Here is a 22,653-nt window from a genome sequence, read left to right on the forward strand (position 1 = left end):
AGAAAAAAGTAGCAAAATTTGTCGCTGAACTACAATAAAATGGAATACCACAGAACAATAAATAGTAGCAAGTTTTCTTTTTTGTTCTTTCCCTCCTAAAATTTGTCATAGATCAACCAGCAAACTGAGAAAGACAAAATTCCAACCAAAAAACTGGAGTAGACATAACAACTGCAGCATTTCATAACTAGAATTCCTAAGGTTGACAGGCCTCAACGTTCTTCACTTCGCTGAATTCGTCAAGCCTTCTAATAAGTTTATTCATTATTTGGCTGCAGACTTGAGGAGAAGTGCAAGGTCCGCACATGAGATATATGACATTTCCCAGAGGTCTCGTATAAATGCCATCCTCGCGAATCTTCTTGAGAAGAGAAGTTGCATACAACGACGCATACCTGCAGTTATTCAGCAGGCATTTATCAGTTCTGGTGGAATAAGGATAGTCTAGATTCTGGAGTAAATAATACCAGGAAAGGAAAAAGGCATATATTTGGAGCAAAATGCTCGATATTTCTCCCAGGAAAAAGATGTTCGAATATTTTAAGTCATGAACTTACATATTCGAACATAATCTTTAATTTTTGACTACAAATATATTTTGAAAAAAGATTTTACAGAGGGTAAATTGCTGGAATCACAGATATGTCTAATGAACAGGAAACCAGAATAAATGTGTAAATACCCAGCATTGCAGCCTTCAGCTCTGAGTTCCAGGGCACACACAGTCCCGATTGTAACTACTCTTTTGACTGCTGGATGTGAGGATAACTGGTGAACCAATTCTGTGTCCCATAACTGCAAGCACCAAAACAAGTCGGACATTTACCATTGTCTAGTTGCAGGAAAGAAATACATAAGTTGCAGCTAGTTCCGGCTATTTGATGACAGTGCCCTACATGGGTACACCATTGTGTTCAACTTTCTTCAAGAATATCTTATGTGCCAGGCTTCATATAATCAAATACCAAATGAAAATGACATAGGATAGTATTTCAATGTATCATCTTGGACTTGCAGTGCAGCCATCATTCATTATTTTTTCTTCAACTTGCTGTACCTTTCTTGATAAATTTCAAGTGAAAATCAGTGTATAACTATTCTCAAATTATAAAATACAAATGTTAGTTACTGCATTTTTCAGGATGTTTGGCACTGGATTTCATGCTTTGTGAATACCTGTGAGACATGAATATAAGTAACATAACTAGTTTAAGTGTATTAGTGAATCCAAACCGAAAACTGACTCAAGCATTTCCAACATGAGAGTGGACAGAACAAAAAACAGAGATTTCAAGCATGTTTCCCAGAGGATATACAAACAGAGATGCAGGAAAATGCTAGTAGAAGACAACAGTAGATTTACCCTGCCAAATTATGACAAAATCAAGAATCTATGGTACAAAATGCATGAAAGATATAAAAAAGATGATCTCTTGCCCCAGTATTATAGAGTATCTAGACTTCAAGTGGAACAAAGGTGAGGAGAGCAGATATTAGAGTATTTAAACAATGCAAATGCATCATATGACCTACCTCTCGAAGCAAATCTGCTCCAGGTATCAAATTAACATTCCTTTGGGAATTCTTGAACCATTTAATGGACTGAACAGCAGCAGAACATCCAATAGCATGTGCAGAGTAGGAATGCCCATGCAAAAGGGCTTTGAGCTGCAACCAGGGAAATTCAGACGTGAACATTCAAAACTTACAAAAGTGATGATGCTTTCTTAAGCAACTAAAAACATATTTACCAAAACCAACTCTGCAAATCAAAAGATACAGAATTGTCACCAGACATGACAAAATCTAAATATGAGCTTCTCCGGATCAAACTAAATTTTTACTGTCAGACCCTGGGCATGAGTTTCCTCATAAAAATTGAACCCAAGACACACCAAGCATCCACGTAACTAGGATGCAGTAGGGAAACTGATCATTAACAAGTTCATACATGTGAAGGTATCATTTGACAGATTCCACAATACTTTAACCATCATAAACAGTAAAGGATATAGCTCAAGAGTAACTTCTCCATCCAAAGTCATTCAGAGCCATTAAGATCAATGCTTACATTGCTGTGATTTGACACTGAGTTACGAGATCATTTTTCAAGTCAACAGTTGAATACAAATAACCACTTCCTTGTAGTAAGATAATTGAACAAAATGATCTACCTTTGATTCCCCAACAAATGCTTCAAAAACAGCCTCTGATGCTAAAGTAACAGCCAAGGGCACAACGCCACCAGTCATTAACTTTGCAAAGCAGCTTATATCTGGCTGACAGCAGAGTAGTTTCGCAGCAGACTGACAAAGGGAAGTGTTAACATCACACATAAACAAAAAGAACAGAAGCAGAAGAATTTCACACCAACCTCTACTCCAAGGCGCCAAAATCCAGTAAAAACCTCATCGAAGATAACGGGAATCTTTCGGCTTTGGCATTCTTTAACGAGTATGCGCTGAAATAGGGGATCAATCATTTCCATTCCACCAGCTCCATGTATCACTACAAAACAATACAACTTCATCACTCAACTACCCAGAAATCTACTACAGTAGCCTTCAAATAAGAGATCTCAAATAATCCTTCACCAATTTAAGTGGTCACCCGGAAAAGAATGCTCTATTGACATTTCGAAGAAATAGTTTAAATTGGAATTTCTGTGTTTGTCCAGATCAGTCCAAGTCACAACCTTAGCAACACATATGCAGTAGTTCTAAGCCCTTTGGAAAATCAATTTTTCTTTCTTAACTTAAAATCTATCATATCTTAATTGGGTCCAAGAAACTCAATTAGTACTCCCTTAAGACATATGTATAAGGAACAGATAAATGGAGTGACCAACAAAAGATGGTCCAGGAATGAGCTACTCCTCCAATGAGTTTAATCAGTCAATTTAACAGCAAACATAAAGCCAGAAGAATATAGAAATTTAGACCCAGCACAAGGCTGGAAGTTAACTAAGATGATTCATCAAGTGCCAGTGGAAGATGGGTCAAAATAAACTCACTAAATAACAATAACAAGGAATTTGCTTGATTTTAATATAAACAAAAATGCAGTCAGAGCAATATCTTGCCTGGTTCAATGATTAAAGCTCCAATGTCAGTGTATGGTGTAGAATTAACATGTGATAACTCCTTTGAAATGTATGATGAATAGATACTGGCAAATAATGAGGCATCTCTGGTCTCCTGAAAAATTTCGTCACGCAAGTTAAAACCTGCAAAGAATTTTAACAAATTCATTAATGAGAACTGAATAATAAATTATGGTGGAAAAGTACAACTTAGATATGGTGTACTTCACTTACAGAAGTCATCCATTTTCACATTTTCAACCTGAATCTTCTTGGGAAGTTGGAGTTTCCAAATGCCATTGCAAAGGAAAACTGTTGGAGGATCAAGAAAAATACCTCTTCCTGAGTACCTGAAAGATTTTTCTTGATTTAATAACCACCATTCTGAACCATATTGACCTAATTTTTGCTATACAATTACTAGTTAGTCGAAGAAGTTTTCTTAAAGTTGGAGCAATGACAAGCCACAAATCTCTGACTGTTTAGCTTTCTTCTGAACAAAATGACATCCAAGAATACGACTGTTTGAGCATAGCACTAAGCCAGTTTTCCTAATTAGCAACAAATTTGCAATAATAGGATATCTACTTGTGGCAAGGAATTCACAACATAGACTCTTCCACAATGTCAAGTTCACCAACTATAAGTAACAAAAAAATAACACAGAAAGCAACATGATGCTCCCAAGATGTATCAGCCAATAAGGCAGTAACATAAAGAACTGAAGATGAACTTCCAGAAACCCTCTCCACAAAATAATTGGTAAAAGACTAAAAAGAAGCATGTCTTGCCCTAGTTTATGTCCTGATTATGCAATTTAGACTATTAATTGTCATCAAAGTGCACACATAAGCGTTTACAACAAATATGGTAATTCCTCCTAGCACCAGAAAGATTTACTTCTTTACCGTCAGCCCCATCCACACAAGTCCACCACAATAATTGCTTTTATGCCTCATCAAAGGAAGGTAACCAGTTGACAATGTATTGAAGAAGCATATGGCCTTCTTGTAAGAGGATAAGCTAATGCTTATCAAGAAAAACTGAGGAAGTGGAAGTGCCAAAATTAGATTAGTCATTGAGGCATGCAAAAATTTTCAGTCATAAATCTTCTACAGCAAAGAATTGGGCTCTTCCTAATTTATGTCTGGTCCTCAGCTCAAAAAAGCTTTTCTCCAGATTGTTTTGTTATTTTTAGTACTTTACGCTCGTTTGTACACACATTTACCTTATAAACATATGATTGCTGTTATTTATACTTTTACTTTTTACCATCTAAGTGCAGCTTGTATGACCACAATCCAAACATTGTCACACTTGTGAGAATGTTTTATCATTATTCTAGTATCTAACACAAGTGAAAAAGTGAAATATCCGTACCAAGGTTGCTGGTAAACGCCAGTATAAGGAGATGGTGCCTGTGCTTCCATAGCTCCCAAAGTATCACCATGATAAGATCCTTTGAGAGCTAATACCTGATTTTGAAAACAAAATCTCCACATTAGTCCAGTGTAAGTAAATATAAAATAGAAACTAAAATAGTCATACAAATGTATTAAATAGACATACATAATCCAATATTTCATGGCTTTGAACAAAAAAAAAGAAGAAGCACAAACTAGCATATAATGATAGCCAGTACTCAAATTCTTGTCCAAACAGTAAAGGTAAACCACAAGACAAGAAAAGAAGGTACTATGAAGATCATTCTTGAAATGAAACACACATAAGAGACAAAAAATCCAATCACTAACTGAAAATAAGGTTAAAGGTCAAATAATAAGCAACCTTGATTTCTGACTAAAAGTTAAAAAGTAAATCACACCACGTGTCCGATAAGAAGATCATGCAACAGCAAGTGTATAATCCCTCTGAGAGAGAGAGAGAGGACTCCTATACAAGATTCTTGTTTCTCAAAATACAGCTAGTAACTTGCAAATTTGATAATGTACCTAAAATTGTCAGCTAAAATGAGCCACTTTAATCATTTCTCTACTTCATGATATAGCATGGAACCAATTTCATCTAGAGGACCCAAATAGCAAAAGAAAATAAAACAATTCACCTTCAGATTGATATATCTTTCAGAGGCATTGACTTTAAGCTGGTCAAACTGGATTCCACGGTCAAGCAAGAATTTTCTAAATGCCATTTTGAGAGCAATTTCAACTGCTGTTGATCCATTATCTGAGAAATATGTTCGAGAAGCCCATCCTGACAAGGAGTTTTTCCAAGCTCAGAAATACAAAAAAAAAGGAAGTAGAATTGATATATGCATCAAATATCTGTTGTCTTTTACAAATTATTCATTTTTATGAGTTCTTTTTGTAAGATTTGATTCTCAATATTTAAGCTCAAATTCAAAAATTGCAAGATGAGAAGTAAAAGATTCAGTAATTACAACTTTCTGTAAAGCATTAAAAAAAAATCTCTAGCATGGGTACACATACAATTGCCCATTACATTGTATACATATATGCTCCAGTTGTGCAGAATAAATTCTAGAAAACAGAACAGAAGTCCCAGATTCAGGGCAGCTAATTTGTTCATGTAGCCCATACAGGGTATGTAAAGATTAATATGCCAGTGATGGCTGTGCTGATTGACCGTAAGTCAAACATATAGAGCTAGGTCAAATTTTTTTATCAATTACACTTTTTCAACTTAGGTGTCCTTACAAGTTAACATAGATGATGGCAGTCCTATTATACAAGAGATAGAGCTTGACTTGGGAACTGCTAGATAAGTGGGAAAAAGTAAGTGGAAAGGCATCAGATTAGCCAGGGGAAAGAAGTTTTAGTACAGAAGAAACAGGGTAGCTGGTATTTATACTTGCAATAATATGGAAAAAGAAATCTGAGAGGAATAATTGGTTGCTTTGCTTTTGCAGATAGGATCATTAAAAAGACAGAAGTATGAATTCCCATATGTTTAACTAGGACAGTATCTGTTTCATATTCCAAATTATGAAGACATCCACTCAGGCTAATCAAATGAAGAGGGCTAGGGTCTTGTATAGTACCCAAATAATAGATACGTGAACTATGACTATGTCATTAAATGGTAATTCAACATAATTCACAATGTTATCCACGTTACAGGAAAAAAGAGAGAGAGAGGGAGAGAGAAAGGCAAACAAGCCGCTTCTAAGTAATAACCAAAAGCTTGAAAACTCCACCTATGCGGTACATGAAGTAAGGAATTGGAACATAAAACATTCAACTTTTCAGGAAAACCAAGCATGACATATTGCTTATTGTGGTGGAAATGACATTTAAACCTCCATCCACAACTAGAAGATGAATATAGTTTACTGTAGAATGGCACTTATGCAAAGCTGCAAAGTCTTACCCTTTCCAACACCTTCCAGCAAAAGTTCAGCACATTCAAGAACTGGCTCGTAAACATTCTCGGGAAACATTACATGACCATAACGACCAATAGTATAGCCAACAATCCTTGCCAACTCAATCTGAAATCACCTAAAAACAAAAATGCAGCAAAGAATCTTACAGATATGCTTTGCAACATATGACAGAGAGGGTCTGAAGTTTTTGCCAATTAGTACTACAATGCAAATAGAAAATTGAAGGAATAAATATGGACCATTTTGATACCATTTATCCATGACCAAGTAAAAACCAATGAAAACAAGAACAAATTTGCAGTCTTCAAAAGAACCAAGGAACAATCGAAAGGTAAAAAAGCACGGAAAATACGTGAGACTCAATGCCATGCATTATCAGCAAGTGATCCAGAAAGCTGTAGTTGACACTAATGGGCCGGTATCATGTCCTATCTTAGCAAATGCTGCCACATTCCAAGTGCTGGTATCAAGGACCAGTACCCATCTACCAGATCCCACGGCTATGCCGCAGACCAAGCCACCGTGAACAAGTTTGGAAAACTATTTCTCTGAACCAAGCCACAGAACCAAGTTCCGGGACTCCATGCAGCCTCATCAAGCCACTGAACCACATCTGCAGGCCATGTTGCAGAACCACGTCCATTGACCAAGACACAGAACCAAAGGCATTTTTTCCTTATTCAATGATTTACTCATTCGATTGTTCAAAGACATCAAAATTCATGAAAGCTTCATTAATTGTTCAAAGACATCTTCTGCTGGTTCCAAAAGGATCACTTAGACCAAAAAACCATACACAAAATAAAAACAAAACATGGAAGAAAGTACTAGGCATATATTACTAGGTTGCAGTTCATGCCATCAGAGACCAAGGCAACTTCATTCAAGAGAATCTAAACATTAAATTGATGGATCAAAGAAAGGAAGAACCGACTGAAACAGTTTTGGGAAGTAGAATTGTACAATATGAAACTAGACACGACATGCTTTGTTGTTGTCTTTCAAATTTGTTTCGTGCGAAGTACAGTAGTTAGATAAATCATCCCAGTTGCAAGTATGCATTGTTATCCAAGTTAATTGAATTGGTTTCTTATTCGACAATTCTATCCCAACCTATTTTCTTCCCTGCCTCCAACAGCAGCTATTTAATGCTTGCATTCCATTTAAGATGATGCATTAGCTTTTCCCAGACAAATAAAATTTATGCCCTAATCTATCTAAACTTTACTCTATGCAACCATTCAATAAAAGTATGGAGGAAGATTACAAGTATTATGGTAAGTTAGCACTGACCTGTAAATTAGCATCAGGTCCCTGTGTCCACCAGCTTGCACAAGCATCAAATTGTTGAGTAATTGTTTCCAAGTTGCTGGTCTATATCATAATCAGATAACAAAATAAGCACATAATATGATTGCAATGACAAATATTATGTTCGTGGCACTTGTAGAGAAACTCCTACCAAGACAAAGAAATTTATGTTATCGATGAAACTCAAAAGCATTACAAATCTGAGATACCCGATCTGCTTTAAGTTCTCAAGCAAGATTTCCAACAGTACCAAGACAAAAAAAAAAAAAAAAAACACTTGCGCATCTATAAAATATGGGAAACTAGCTCACCTTATGAACTGCAAAGTTCTCCCCACAGCGTGAATCTATAACAGTAACATTTCCTTCAGATACAAATTCATGCTGAGTGAAAGGCCACCACAGAATATCACAAGCCTTCTTTCTCATGTGCTGTAATTTCCGCACTCTTCTTAGAAATGCAGACAACATTACGTCCTTTAGAGAACTAAAAACAGTTTGAGACTTCTCGAACCATTCAACCAGGTCATTTGACATATCTTGTGGAACAGGTGGAAGCACAAACAGTGGGATCCTGAGATGAGGCAGAACAACTTCATAACCAAGAGCATAAAAAAGAAGATACAGCTAAGTAGCCAGAGGTGGAAATCACAATGTCCACGAAATAAACCTGTCTGTAATGAAGACAAAATTTGCCATGACAGAAACAAGTGCACATAATCACAATGCAAAACAAGGTTACACAAAAATTAAGCTTGTGCTTCACAAAATAGTTCACAATCATGGCTGCTTGACTGCACAGGCTTGATACTTGTTGAAAATGATACAGAAAGATCAAATCCGTGAGATAAATGTACAGGTCTCATACCTATTTTGTAAGTAAGAAGACAATGGCACCTCATTTGTAAGACCATGGTCTTCAAACACTATGGCAACAACATCATAACCGCGAAGTTTCAAACTTTCATAAGCTGAAATGGTTCCAGAAATACCACCTAATCGTCCATCCCCCACCAAAATGGCCGGCAACCGTAAAGGCCTGCGGAGAAAAATCATAGGCGCTTATATCACCAAAGAGATGTCACACTTCAATAGGCAAATTTAGAAACTTTGTCAAGGTGCTAAGAGAAACCTGTCTTAAGAGTACCTAAGAAGAAGTTTAACTCAGCTAAATTGCAACTCTAGCCAATTTTAGTGGCCAAAGTTTCAAACATGATTCAGCTCAAATCATCAGGAAAGAAATATAGATCAATTTAACTAACTTGATAGGTCCGATATTATTGGCCTCCAAAACTAGGTGATCACGGATTAACCATCACAAATCGACCAAAACAAAATCAGTGATTTGCAGTCATTTCTTTTGTACAGTGCAAATTAACCTCGGTTCCAACTTATGGATCCTTAAACTGTTTCACTTAGATTGCTATAATCAAGTAAAATTAACAATATTAGGCATTAGCTTCATATTTGCAATAGACTCAACAACTGCACTAGCGAGAAATACTAGGCCAGAAACCATCCCGCACTCATCTTTGTGGGAAAAAAAATACAACAGAATTCATCGTTCTGTCGAGGACGAGTAACATCACATACCGGTATAAATCGCATTGTAGAGTACCAGATGGGCCAGGGCTTGCGACTCCACCAGCAGTCTCAATCACACACATTACGTCTACATTTCGATCACCACCTTCTTCATCCCCACTTTGCACACCCCTCATCAACACTTCTAACAACTCAGAGTCTTCTACTCTTGCCCCTTCTCTCTCAGAGGCTAAATGAGGCGAAATTGGCTCCTTCCACCCATAAATTGTCTTACAAATCAATTCAGAACACAACCCCACCCCCTTTGCTTCATCATTTTCAGCCCCTTCTAATTTCGTTTCCTCGTACCACCCCAAATTCTCAAAGGCACCCCCAAAGTTCCCAACTTTTTCACTGCCAAAGTTCCCATATTTGGAGTCTTCTCCCAAAAGGGCTTTCAATGCCGGGAACGAAGTATTGATAACATGATTCGAAGCAAAAACGGATAACTTGGGACGGTTCTGGAGGGAAAACTGAGAGAATTTGCAGTACACGAAGCGGGAATCAGAGTCTTCCGGAAAACCCGTTTGGACTGGCTTGAGATAGACAAATTTCTTGGACGTAGAAGAGCAGGAGGAGTTGAGAAAAGCGATAGAAAGGCCGGCGGAGACGAGGGTCTTGCCGAGTGAAGTGTTAGCAGCCCAAATGGCGTAAATGGGATGACTCAAAGGGTATTCAATAGTGGGTGGGGGAGGAGGTGCTGGTGGTGGTTGTGCGTGGATGTTGCGGTGGTGCAGTAGACATATAGGGAGTAAACGGCGGCGGACTGGTGGTCTGGATAAAGTTGCAAGTAGAAGCATAATATATTTTCAGCGACGACGTTGAGAGGAGTACGTAGAGCAGGTGGACGATGGACAGGACATTTAAATGAGCAAGAGTTGGCTACATTTACCCCTCTATAATTGCCCGCGTCTCATTTGTTGACCTCCGAGGTTTTCTTCTGTCCCCTGACTTCTTAAGGTTTTGGGGCCCCTGCTGAAATTCAACTTTAACTTCCAAAGGTTTTGGTGACATCCGTTATTCACTTAAATTCAACTTTTTTTTTTTATCATCCAAAATATAATTAGCTTGCCTTAGGTAAGTTAATCACGTAGCACACAAAAATATAATCCTAGCCTTAGATATTGAAGATTGACAAAAAAAAAAAAAAAAAATTGACTCAAAATACCTTTTATTTCGAGAAAATGCAAATTCTTGTAGTAAATGAATGTGACTAATGGAATAATCACTCGTACCGCCAAAATCCCCTCTATTGTGGAAGGATTTTAAAATCTTCAATAAATTCGGGATTCTCCTCTAGTAATTTTGTTAGACATAAAAATAATTGACAAATTGACATAAGCTGAATTTTACAGTTTGAGTATGAAATTATTGATTGAATCGCGTTTGTACCCAAAATTGATTTGCTTATGATTTATACTAAATTTTTAGCTAATTAAGCATTCAATGAGATGTGAAAAACTAATGTTGAATTATTTCACGCTCAATAAGTTTATCTTCTTATCTTGTCTTTAGCTTGTTTGTGTATTCAAAATACATAGAGTTCACGTCTAATTTTATAAAGTTTTTGAGTATGCTTTCTTAAAATAGTAATCAGTCGTAATCAAGTGGTATTATTATAAAATTTTTTGGTTTCTGTTCATTATCGATCAAATTAGATCAATCTAAAAATAATGTGGTATTAAAACCCATCAAAATGTAGTATGCATTGCTCATTTCCTCCTACCATCCAAATCTACTGTCAAACCTGGTCCATACGTCTTTACTTTAGTAGTAGCCAAATTTTGAGCACCACTTACCATTGCCCTGGCTTGTAGCGATTCTTGAATGCTGACAAGCACAAAAAAACAGGCACAAAAAAAAAAAGGAAAAGACCAAAAATCAAATCACAACTGGCAACTGGGCAATTATTGATTATAAAAAAATGGCAACCACCAAGCAACGAAAAAAGAGGAACATAATGAAAGGTGAAAAGGGACAGCCAGAGATGATCAAGAATGAGCAGAGTTTTTGATGGACATTAATCTCACATCAAAATTCAAAATTCCGGTTTAGATTTCCATTAAATTGTAAAACACTACTGTTAGAATTTGGATAGATAACTAGAAATTACCAGTAATCCGATAGCAATAATTAATACAGTGTTTGGATGGCAATATAAAATGTCTGGCCCAAGACATTCATATTCTGATACCACACCACTCTTAAAACAACATCATCACGACGACGACCATCACCACCACCACCACCGCTTCTCTTCTCATCCTGCCGCCATCGAAATGACCACACCTCCTCCGCCTCGCCGCACAGTCTACCTTGGCGTCGATGTTGGCACCGGGAGTGCTCGCGCAGGTACCTCTCTCTCCACTATTTTTCTCTCTTTTCCCAATGACGTGAGTTTTCTTGGTCTTTTTGTGTATACAGTAGTTAAAATTGGCGGTCTTGGTTTTGATTATCTTCTGCTGGCTTTATTGGAAATCGGTTTTGGTAGGTTTTTATTTTTTTCACTGTTTTTTCCGTGGCATATTTTACTCTTTATCTCCTCAGACATAAGCGTACTTAGAAGGATAGTGCCAGCATTGGTGATGGGTCAGCATGCCAAGGAGTCATTTAGCAAATGAATGTGTAGCTGGTTTAGGTGGTGTAACCCTTGTATCATAGCTATATGTGCAAACCTTTAAGGATGGAAATAAAGACCTAGTGTTGCATAGACTAAAAACTACATGATTTTCTTTAAAGATTAAGATGGACCTTCTTGTAAGCCGAAATGATTCAGCTTTCAGTGGGTATGGTGAAGAAAATGTCAGGAATGATTTCTGAGAAGCTAGGATTATCCCATTGTTCAAACTGGGGTTCAAACTATAGATACTACAAGCTCCAAATTTGTTCTTTGAAGCCATGTTTTCATGTTACTGATCTTTACTTGAGATTTCAAGGAAATTCTTCATCTTGAAGTTCAAGCCGTCATGCGAAGTAACTACCTTATTTTCTGTCTATGAAAATGAATGCGCATTCTACCTGTTGCTATTCCTGATCTATTAATTCACTTGCAGGACTCTTCGACGGGGATGGCAAACTTTTGGGTTCTGCCAGTAGCCCAATTCAGATTTGGAAAGAAGGTGACTGCATCGAGGTAATTTTGAAAGCGATGATTATTAATCTGGAGAATAGTATGCAGATGCTTGAACATTGCGTATAATCATATGACTTCTCCTCATAACTATTCCATGTTAGAATAAGTGAAAAGTGTAAGGAAACAAATGTAGTATACATTTTACTTTTACTTTTCCTCTCTCTCATCTGTCTCTATCTCTCTTGTTTTGGAAGTCTGATGTTTGAATATTCTATTTTGAAAGCGAAGATTGTGAATATGGAGATTATATATGCTTGGATATTCTATATAATCACATAACTTCTCCTGATTACCTATTCCTTTTACATGTTAGAATAGGTCAAACATGTAAGGAAACAAACTTACAAAATGTTTTCCTTTTCCTTTCCCCTCTCTCTCTTACACACACACACACACACACACACTCTTTGTAGGTCTGATGCTTGCTTTATCTTATGATCGACAAGCAAAGCGGCAAACTGATTTAAAATTTGTCTTTAGATCATTGATAGACCTCTGACATGCCTAATCTAACTTTGGCATCCAGCAATCTTCAACTGATATTTGGCTTGCCGTCTGCACTGCTGTAAAAGCAGCATGCTCCCTTGCAAATGTTGCCGGGGAAGAAGTAACAAGTTTGGGATTTGCTGCCACTTGTTCCCTTGGTATAACCTAACTCAGTTCTCAGTAAGGAAATTGTTCAAGTGCTTTCATTACCTCTTATCTGTATTGATGCCTAGAAATAAGTTGGGTGAAGTGATTTTGAAGTGCAGTTGCTGTGGATTCTGATGGTGAGCCGGTATCTGTTTCTTGGAGTGGTGATACTAGGAGGAATATCATAGTTTGGATGGACCATAGAGCAGTAAAGCAAGCTGAACGGATAAATTCCTCCAACTCACCTGTTCTGCAGTATTGTGGTGGAGCTGTATTTCCAGAAATGGAACCACCAAAGGTATCTAGGAAACTCAAAATAATGTTCAGTTTCGTTTGCTGCTAGGTTATGCTGCTTAGATCAGATCTTCACTAAATAGCATATCTCAGAGCCTGCCTGTGTCTTTTGCTTGACATGTCCTCTGTTTTGAACATAGTACTTTGCACCTTGAACCATGTCTGTCAATGGAGAAAGATATTTGTAAGTGTTAGAAGTCTAAAATCTTGTCCAAACATGTGGTGGTTTCTTGGATTACTGTGTCAATCTAATATGGCATAAACAATTGTTGCAGCTTTTGTGGGTGAAAGATAATCTGAAAGAATCTTGGTCAATGGCATTTCGTTGGATGGACCTTAGTGATTGGTTGTCTTATAAGTAAGCCTTTATGCATTTGGTTTACACAGCTTGAGTTTCATATCCTATGGGCTCTCATGAGTTATCCTCAATTCTTGTAGAGCAACAGGAGATGACACTAGGAGCTTGTGCTCTACTGTTTGCAAATGGACCTATCTGGGTCATGCACACATGCATCAAGCCTCTGAAGAAGACTCTCGGGACATGGAAGCTTGTGGATGGGATGATCAATTCTGGGAGGAGATTGGCTTAGGTGATCTTGTTGATGGCCATCATGCCAAGATAGGTATGCTTGTAAGTTTCTTCGAACTTTTACTAATGCTTGATGATGTTGTTTTTGGTTTGCCTCTGTATTCACTCTGAAAATGGATGAAATGGCTTTCCCTCTTTGAAAATGGTTAAGGCTTCTGGTTAGATTAGTGAATGAGCTTGCAGTGAAATTTATGAAATGTACGACCTATAGTTAATTTTTCAGATTATAAAACAAGAGAATTTCATCTTATTTGCATGGATGGATTCCAGACTCTGTCCATTTGTACTTGTGTATATTAGCGTTTAGCTTTATCTCTGCAGAATTTGAGAATCCATGTGGTCATTTGTGAAAAAGAATTTCATGAGCTAGTTTCTCATGAACAAACTCAGCCATTAGACTCTTCTTGTTGATGAGTTAATTTTCTAGACCATGGGACCAATATTGCTGGTACACTTAGTTGTTAAATCTAAAATTTCAAATGTAGTTGACTGGCCATGAGAGTGCACGGTTTTCAAAGTTAAATTTGCACAATGCTTCTTATAATTACTGAAAGTTTTATCATCCAGGCTTATTTTATGTTCCACATTAGATCATCTTGACAAGGGAGAAAAGATGATTAGTGAAAATCCTACCAAGAAAAATAGCCAAAAAGTAAAAGAAGAAGAAGAAGAAGAGATAAAGAGTTATTTATGGACTAAATCTTGTAGAGTGGTGTGGAAAAAGTTTCTTGCTTATCCCTCCTACAATTCTTTAAATACAGAAACTCATTGAGTAGTTTGAGTGTAAAGCATGTGAGTTCTAGAAGCTCCAGATGATCATTTGCTTCTCTACAAGTTACGCTTGTTATGTACTTTAATCAGTTTGTTTGTTACTTCGAATCAGCAGTATTGGGCTTTTGTATTGTTATCGAGCAAGATAGAAATTTTGTGCTTATTTGAAGATACAAATATAAAATATCCATTTGAAGCTGATCTGAATATTCTGTCTCCTGGAAGACTTCTGTTAGTTCAATATGGAGTTTTCTACTATTGTCGGTTCTCTGTAGTATAGTCACTTGCATAGGCAATTGTCAGTATGAAGTTTTCTACTATTTTCAGTTCTCCTCGAAGCCTTCTGTTTGTTCAATATGGAGTTTTGTACTATTGTATCTGTGTTCTTAAAGGTAATCTTTCCTATAGCATGAGCTCTGGGAATTATTTTGGTACACCTCCTTTGATACCCACGAACATGGATATTAAAGTTTCTTTCGTTGTTTCCTAAGTGTGATCTTTGAAAACTTACATACTTTCTTTCTATGCAAAATTTTTGTGTCTTACTTTCATCCTTTTCTCCTGCATTCTGTCATCTAAGTTGAAATAAAATTTTGAACTATATGATCAACTGGGATTCAGTCATTGCATCGAAGAGACATGATGTTGCTTTCAACTTCTTGGTTGCCTTATGAGATGAGTGTCTTTGTGCACAGGACGGAGTGTAGCTTTCCCTGGTCATGCTCTGGGTTGTGGTTTAACAATAGATTCTGCAAAGGCAAGATCTCATTCAGTGGAATTTGTATCGTTTAAAGTGCCTTCCCCTTGAGGTCTATCAATTTTGGTCAAACAATGCGAGTTTACTTTCCAAGGGGTGCACATGTTGCTGAATAATTGTGCTCAGTTAGTGTTTCCGTGTCTGTGCTAAGCTGCCGTATCTGTTTACAGGAATTGGGCCTTCTGGCTGGGACACCTGTGGGTACTTCAATGATAGATGCCCATGCTGGTGGTGTTGGTGTGATGGAAAGCAAGGCTGGTTCAGATCCTGAATCAAAAGGTTCTTGTTACTTGTGGATAAAAAATGGGATTGGATATTCTGATTTGACTTCAATTTATTTTTCATTGTTAGTGACTCATTTTTGTGCTTGTAGAGACTGATGTGGAAGCTATATGTCGTCGCATGGTGTTAGTATGTGGAACATCCACTTGCCATATGGCAGTATCACATACAAAACTGTTCATTCCAGGAGTTTGGGGACCATTTTGGTCTGGTATGGTAATGGTCCATGTTTTATTCTAATAAGTTCATGTCTTCACTTTTGTATTTTCAAGGCCTGATGACAAGAGGCGCATGTTAATTGTCATCTGGGTTGCCAATGTACACAATAACTGGACTAGTTAAACTGTTGGCTCATCCTCTTGGTGCCATTTTTTTACCTTTTCCTTAATCCCTTTCTTCATTAAACTAAGCCACTAAGATAGCTACTGCGCCAGCATTCTACTGGATGGTGGTTTAGGAACTCAATGCTCCTGGAGGCTGTCTGTCTTAATGAAGTTTGTCAAACCGATATTATAGTTGCTAAGAAGAAATAGGGACCTTTTTTGGCTTGAAATATTGAACCTGTTGTTAAATGCAGTTTCGACTGCTTCACTAAATAAGACTGATCTGTTCGTGGTGTTTGGATCCTTTATTCCCTAATAAGTTCTATATGGAGGAAGATAATTGAGCCTCTGAGCTCTCATTTTGTGCTACCATTTTGTGTTTTGAGCAACAGTGAATGGCCTGTATCTGATGATTTTATTTGTTTTGCATCACTCTATTTTAGTGAGCTAGTGTTTCTTTTCTCTTTTTTTTTTTTCTTTTTAAATATCTGAAGGTATGGTGCCTGAGTATTGGCTCACTGAGGGCGGCCAGAGTGCCACAGGGGCATTATTGGATTATGTAATTGAAAATCATGTTGCCTCACCCCACCTTGTAAAATCTGCCGCTTCACGAAGTAAGTAATTTTTTGTTTGTTGCATTATTTTATTGAACAATTTTATTTCTTTACAAGTCTGTCCTGGTATGCAATGAAGTTGGATGTTGTCTTAATTCATTATAACTTCTAGGAATCTCAATTTTCGAGCTGTTGAATGAGATACTGGAGACAATGAGGCATGAGCTGGGTTCTCCATTTCTTGCTGCTTTGACTAATGATACACATGTTCTTCCCGACTTTCATGGTAACAGGTGATTTTCAAAGATGAGTAATGCCTTTCACATACAGTATGTTGGGCAATTTTGAGAAAATATCTACTAACACTTTGGTATAGATCTCCCATTGCAGACCCTAAATCGAAAGGAATGCTGTGTGGCTTAACTCTTGACGCTAGTGAAAAACAACTAGCTCTTCTATACCTTGCCACAGTACAAGCTATTGCATATGGCACACGTCACATTGTAGAGCACTGCAATGCCCATGGACACAAAGTAAGAGTGCCATGTTATTGTTGATATTGCAATAAATTCTTGTCCTATCTATGCGGAGTCCAAAATTCACTCGAAATGTGATGTTGCTACATGATAATAACACATTAAAATCAATATAATTATTTATGTATATTAACCATTCTGAACAAGAAGGAAGTTGTAAAAACTCATTTAATATATCCCCTCATTGAACTTCAGCTTTTTACTTTCCAGTAAGGTCCATCCCTGTTGTCATCTGATACTAGCAAAAGTTTCTGCCTTTGTGGGTGATTAATTTTATCCATCTTTAAATTCAAAATTTGAAAAATTTGAGCACTTATTTTAGACTCTGATTTATATGGGAGGAACTCCCAGATACATATCTAGAATGTGCAGAATAAGAAGACGACTTTGTTGTGCATATTCTTGGGATATTTCATGTGAACTTGTGCGAATCCACTGTGATCATGACCAAGAATTCTTATGAGCTTTCAATTTAATGAAATTGATTGCATTTGCCAAGACCTTACTGTGAAGCTTTCTGCTATGTTTTAATTTCAATTATATACTGTAAACCCAAAGGTGTTTTGTAAACTGGGTTATGAAGAGCAGCCCATGAACTAGGATGCTGTTTACTAAAGATCATGTGTACTCCTTTTTTGGCGAGAAGCCAGGGGATGTTATATCATACCATGCTTAAGTTGTCCTATTTAGCATTATTTTAACAATTGGTACTGATTGTCAGGATTTATTTTTGTCTGGAGTCTATTGTAACAGAAGAATTGGACTGTGCAATTGACTGAGTTAAAAACATGTCTGTGTGTATTCCCGCTGTTGATGTAATATAATTATTTTATTTTTCTGGACTTTTGACTGTACTGTATTATACTAGAGCTATTTTTCTCCAATGGGGTACCTATTGTCCAGTCTCGCATTTCATGAGTTTTTGCTGTTAAATTATCATATTTAGATAGTGAAAGGAAATGCAATATAGGTTTGTGCCTGTTGGGGGTTTTTTGTTTTAAGAGGGGGAGGGGGGGATAGAGAGAGTTCACCACTTCAGTTGCTCCATTTTCATGGTAGTAGTATAAGTTGTGGTAAATTAAGTTGAATCCATGTTAACCCTGTACATAGATCAATAAAGTTGCTCTCCCTATGCAATTTTGCTCAACAGTAGTTCATTCCGAGTCATTTATATGATTTTGCTCGCAGGTTGATACATTGCTCGCTTGTGGAGGACTTGCAAAGAACCCACTTTATATCCAAGAACATGCAGATATAATCGGTCTCTCTCTCTCTCCCCTCCCCCCAACCCTCCGCCCCCCCCCCCCAATTTCTGTGTTGTTTTCTTTTTCTCTGTGTGCATTTCTCACTTATCCTCCTATCCAAAAATGTTCAGTTTTATGAGTAAAGATGTTTAGTCAACCCGCAGCATTCAAAGTATGTGGAATCGTAACATATTTAAGTAAACTTCATGAAATTTTATCAGGTTATCCTATAATTTTACCACGGGAAAATGAATCAGTGCTTTTGGGAGCTGCAATTCTGGGGGCTGTTGCTTCAAAGAAATACATTACAATCCGACACGCCATGAAGGCATTGAATGCAGCTGGTCAGGTATATGAACCTTGTTAACATCTGTTTGGTGATAAATTCTTGCTTGGAAGGGGAGGGGAACCAGCTGTAGTTTATTTATTTTGGGAAGGTATGATAAACCAATGTGATGGTGAGTTGCATGTTATGAGATGTATGACATGGGACGTTACAGTAAAATAGTTTGGAAGATTCTTCAACTCCTGGAATTTTCCAAAGAAAAATAGGAGTTTTCAAGTTTTGACAGAATGAACAACTAAAGCATCTGATGCATGAGATTTGCGTGTTTATGTATGTCTACTTTACTGTAAATTAACCCCAGCAACTGATTGCGTTTGGATTAGCGAGTACCTTACATATATGTCCGTTTATTGCAACTGTACTGGAATGTGTAAACTTCATGAAATGTTTATGTTATAATCCTATTTTAACAATGTTTATCCTCGAAAAGGAACAGATGAAAAATCTCATTGAAGATTTAGACCGGTCATGCAAATTTAGGTTGCTTGACTTGAGCAAGAATTTGATGAGTGAATACTATTCAAACTGAAAGTTAATACTTTATCAAGCTTTTATCCGGTCTACCATTTCTATCTTCAGTTGCATCTATTTTACTAGGTGAGGCAAACTTGAGGTTTAAAATTATGGTGATTATGTTGGTCTAGAGGTAAGTTAGATTGGTTTAGTTTGAAATGCATTTATTTTTTCAGTGTGGGTGCTTAGAGTTTGCCATAACACAATCTGGGTCCATTAAGTTGAATGAACAATTATACAGAACAAAGTACGAAAACTAAACTGATATAAATTTCTAGCAGCTGAAAAATGACTACCACTCGGGAGACTCAAATGTGCCAGATTGATTATAATTTGTCAACCCTTGAATTTCTTTTCTTAAATCCTTTGTTCTTTCATTTATTTTCGCTTTTTGTTTCTATTTTTTGGTCCAAATTGCATGCTTCTATGCTGGCAGGTTGTCTACCCTTCCCAAGATCCTAAGGTGAAGAATTACCATAATGCTAAATATCATATCTTCCGTGGACTTTATGAGCAACAACTGGAGCATCGTTCAATCATGGCTAAAGCTTTAGCATAGGAGGCATTTTCGTCGCAGCTACAAAAAGCCCAAGCAACATGTTATAGAGAAGCAAATCAGGTAGATGAATGCAACTTTGATTTATAAATGGTACTTTCTATTTGTAAACCGTAGTGGAGTGATATGCCTCAATATACCTCTCAGCCTTTTGGATGGCATGAAATTTAAGCAAGCTATACTGTTACAGGTCTTTTGGATGCTTATTGCGTTTACTTTTACTAAGTTAACTTCTTATAATTTGAAGAATGAAAGTAATTCCTAAGTTGGTTGAACCAATATTTATTTTTACTACAAAATCGGACTCTATTGAAATACTATTAAAAAAAGGAGGGGAAAAAAAAAAGAACAGGAGTCAATCTCATGGAAGCTGAATTACCCAAACCACCCATTGTCGTCCTCCAATCCTTTGCTTTACTACTACATTGTTGTCTCCAACCCACCGTCTCTGGGGCACTATTATGCAACTGTAAAATGAATGGCAAAGAGGATGTATGGGTCAAACCTCTCAATCTGGACAGTATATGGGCTTCAGAAAGAGAGTGATCTTAGGGACGGAATTATCTGCTTAAACTAGGAATGAGGTAGCATGCTAGCTGGATTCTGCATGCATGTATAAGACTTTGCAGGCTTCGTTCGCGAAGTATGTGCACGTTTATTGTTAATTTTGATTTCTCTATTGTCCAAAAGCCATGAGATCTTAATCAGGTCTGTGGTGCAAGGCGCCAGAGATGGTCCGTAGTTCAATTAATATTCGATCAATTTCACATGGGAGGAAATATTCCTCAACTGGGAAAGCTGCCAAATTTGCAAGTTCTGGGATCTGACCTTATTATGTTTGTGGTGAGATTGATAGTAGCGTTTCTGGGCATGCTGCAAACGCAGGTCTTCAGCTTCCGAAGCATGAAGTAATACTTTAACAGACAATGTGCTTGAAGGGGGCAATATAGATTGTGCGGTATTCCTGCAAAATTTGGTCTCATTCAAAGAATTGATATAATGTGTTGGTGCCACTTAAATGTTTGATCATGGTTTGGGTGAGCCTGTGATTCATTGTAATTTAAAGCTGGCCAAAATCCACAGAATGAAGCAACTGTACTAGGTCGATCTTGATCTAAGACCATATGCATTGGGAACTGATTGATCACAATAATCAGATAGCATACAGAGGACAAGCTGTGCTTCTTTCTTGCTTTTGGAATAGCTTGTACGTTGTACAAAATCTTTGTAGTAAACGATGAGATAACTGAGAGCAGTCGAGCAAAAACAAATTTCTTTTCATTCCAAATTTATTTTGCATTCTGCGAGGATGTCATCTCCAGAAGAGTAGTGAGAGGAACAGTCAAGATTTGAGGAAGCTGTTCAATTTATCATATAAAGAGTCCAAGTCAGTACATAGTTCTGATTAATAACCAGCTGGAAAGCCACCCTTTCCCTTGGGTCGCTTACAGCTGCTAGGACATGGCCGTTCTCTTGAACAATAAATTGATATATTGATCCCCCGCCAAGGCTCGTTAGGTTATGGCCCTTCTTTTCTGGAAGTTCGAAGTGGTCTTCAATTACGTACCGTGGTCCAGTTTCCATATTGCAGTATGTTAGGGTGCAACTGCATGAGCATGACCAGATCATATTGTTATCATCCTTCTTGCTGCTGCTACGAGCCTATGACCACAACTGGTTTTGCTGCTACTTGCATGAAAGTATGAAAATTGTGTACATAGTAGTATGGAAGTGCATGATAACCTGATGATAATATCTTGGAGCCATGACTGCTGAGAGTGGATCCATCCTATTGGCAAAATGACTCAGAAACACCTCCGTGGTTCCAGGAATTATCTTTGCTCCTCTCTCTTGCTCCTACTATTGCTGTCAACTGCTCATCCTAGTTAGTGTGCAGTGACAAGTAGATCAAATGAGTTTGGCTGTTGAACTTCAGCTGAATTACTAGAAAATATTCGACAATTACAAGCAAAGAGGAAGGAAGCAGTACCTTGAGGACAATGGTGGGAGTCTTGGATGACAATGGCCGTTTAAAGGGACAGATGAAGTTAGGAGGAGCAGGTGGTGCACCATCTCCGGTGACATTTTCGAGGATGGAGAAGTCGACCATCTCATTGTTGAGGACAATTCCTGTACTCGGGGAGAGATACAGTGCCCCAAAATATGAATTTATGGTAGTTGTCATGGAAACTGCATTTCTTTCACTATCTACGATTGATAAGTGACTGGTTCCATGGTCAAGCATCGGTTTCCACTCGTAAATATCAGCAACTCCATAAGAAATATAAGAGGAAGGATATCAGCGCAGAGGTTCAGATTTTGAAGATATAAAAAGTCAGGCGAGAATGCTACTGAGAATTTGGGAATTACTGACTTGATAAATTATTCTTAGTACATTAGTGCCCTTCAAGATATTAGCAAACCTAACGAGTAATTGGTTTCTTTGAGGTCCGGATTCCTTGAGACGCCAAAATCATGTTTTTCGTCTGGTTAGTTACCTGCCATCATAATAATTTGAGTCGAAAGTCATGTTATCATATATGGTTTTCTTCAGCTCAGCTGCAAATTCATGAGATTGCACATCTGATAGAACTTTCTTCACATCAACAAAATCAGGATCCCCAAGATTCATTCTCACAGGAAATGCATGTTTTAGAGATTCAATTTCTCGATGAATCTGAAGTGACGAGGAAATATTTGAAGTATCTTCATATTGAATAGGATATTTAGAATCTGCCAGCAGACAAGCAAAAGTACCTTTTTCCTTTATCCACATTTC

General features: G+C 37.4%; 3 protein-coding genes across 9 annotated transcripts; 1 reads left to right on the forward strand and 2 right to left on the reverse strand.

Moving 5' to 3' along the window:
* Positions 1–9: 9 nt before the first annotated feature.
* Positions 10–10,249, reverse strand: LOC113693770 (bifunctional dethiobiotin synthetase/7,8-diamino-pelargonic acid aminotransferase, mitochondrial-like). The gene is made up of 14 exons (XM_027212451.2): positions 9,353–10,249; positions 8,628–8,798; positions 8,072–8,333; positions 7,743–7,823; positions 6,434–6,554; positions 5,148–5,296; positions 4,463–4,557; positions 3,317–3,432; positions 3,083–3,226; positions 2,375–2,508; positions 2,175–2,306; positions 1,534–1,668; positions 683–795; positions 10–395 (listed from the first exon to the last, which is right to left on the reverse strand). Exons 1-14 carry the CDS (start codon positions 10,141–10,143, stop codon positions 197–199), a joined length of 2,643 nt encoding a protein of 880 aa, XP_027068252.2. The 5' UTR covers positions 10,144–10,249; the 3' UTR covers positions 10–196.
* Positions 10,250–11,197: 948 nt separating this feature from the next.
* Positions 11,198–20,067, forward strand: LOC113695964 (uncharacterized). 7 transcript variants are annotated; one of them, XM_027215210.2, is made up of 15 exons: positions 11,198–11,830; positions 12,397–12,476; positions 13,003–13,120; positions 13,229–13,407; positions 13,679–13,761; positions 13,842–14,026; positions 15,459–15,520; positions 15,691–15,799; positions 15,894–16,013; positions 16,620–16,739; positions 16,852–16,972; positions 17,056–17,212; positions 18,404–18,476; positions 18,681–18,808; positions 19,755–20,067. In XM_027215210.2, exons 1-15 carry the CDS (start codon positions 11,506–11,508, stop codon positions 19,875–19,877), a joined length of 1,983 nt encoding a protein of 660 aa, XP_027071011.2. In that variant the 5' UTR covers positions 11,198–11,505; the 3' UTR covers positions 19,878–20,067. The 7 variants fall into 7 exon arrangements, with proteins under 7 accessions (XP_027071011.2, XP_027071012.2, XP_027071013.2 ...); XM_027215211.2 differs by having other exon boundaries at positions 11,276–11,695; XM_027215212.2 differs by having other exon boundaries at positions 11,533–11,695; positions 13,224–13,407.
* Positions 20,068–21,163: 1,096 nt separating this feature from the next.
* Positions 21,164–22,650, reverse strand: LOC140008625 (glutathione hydrolase 1-like). The gene is made up of 5 exons (XM_072053454.1): positions 22,373–22,650; positions 21,865–22,099; positions 21,680–21,756; positions 21,324–21,480; positions 21,164–21,232 (listed from the first exon to the last, which is right to left on the reverse strand). Exons 1-5 carry the CDS (start codon positions 22,648–22,650, stop codon positions 21,164–21,166), a joined length of 816 nt encoding a protein of 271 aa, XP_071909555.1.
* Positions 22,651–22,653: the final 3 nt, after the last annotated feature.

Source organism: Coffea arabica, chromosome 6c, assembly GCF_036785885.1.
Source record: "Coffea arabica cultivar ET-39 chromosome 6c, Coffea Arabica ET-39 HiFi, whole genome shotgun sequence".
Classification (NCBI taxonomy): domain Eukaryota; kingdom Viridiplantae; phylum Streptophyta; class Magnoliopsida; order Gentianales; family Rubiaceae; genus Coffea; species Coffea arabica.

Bases quoted from the DNA above. Each gene is read 5' to 3' on its own strand.
- LOC140008625 (XM_072053454.1), bottom strand. From the start codon at position 22,650: ATGTGGATAAAGGAAAAAGGTACTTTTGCTTGTCTGCTGGCAGATTCT. The intron at 22,100-22,372 runs GTAACTAACCAG...CCATGGAACCAG, and splicing joins TCAAATTATTATGATGGCAG to TCACTTATCAATCGTAGATA. The intron at 21,233-21,323 runs GTAAGCGACCCA...TAAATTGAACAG, and splicing joins ACGGCCATGTCCTAGCAGCT to CTTCCTCAAATCTTGACTGT.
- LOC113693770 (XM_027212451.2), bottom strand. From the start codon at position 10,143: ATGCTTCTACTTGCAACTTTATCCAGACCACCAGTCCGCCGCCGTTTA. The intron at 7,824-8,071 runs GTGAGCTAGTTT...ATTATGATATAG, and splicing joins AGAACTTTGCAGTTCATAAG to ACCAGCAACTTGGAAACAAT. The intron at 6,555-7,742 runs GTCAGTGCTAAC...AGGTGATTTCAG, and splicing joins GACCTGATGCTAATTTACAG to ATTGAGTTGGCAAGGATTGT.
- LOC113695964 (XM_027215210.2), top strand. From the start codon at position 11,506: ATGTCTGGCCCAAGACATTCATATTCTGATACCACACCACTCTTAAAA. The intron at 16,973-17,055 runs GTGATTTTCAAA...ACTTTGGTATAG, and splicing joins CCCGACTTTCATGGTAACAG to ATCTCCCATTGCAGACCCTA. The intron at 18,809-19,754 runs GTATATGAACCT...CTATGCTGGCAG, and splicing joins CATTGAATGCAGCTGGTCAG to GTTGTCTACCCTTCCCAAGA.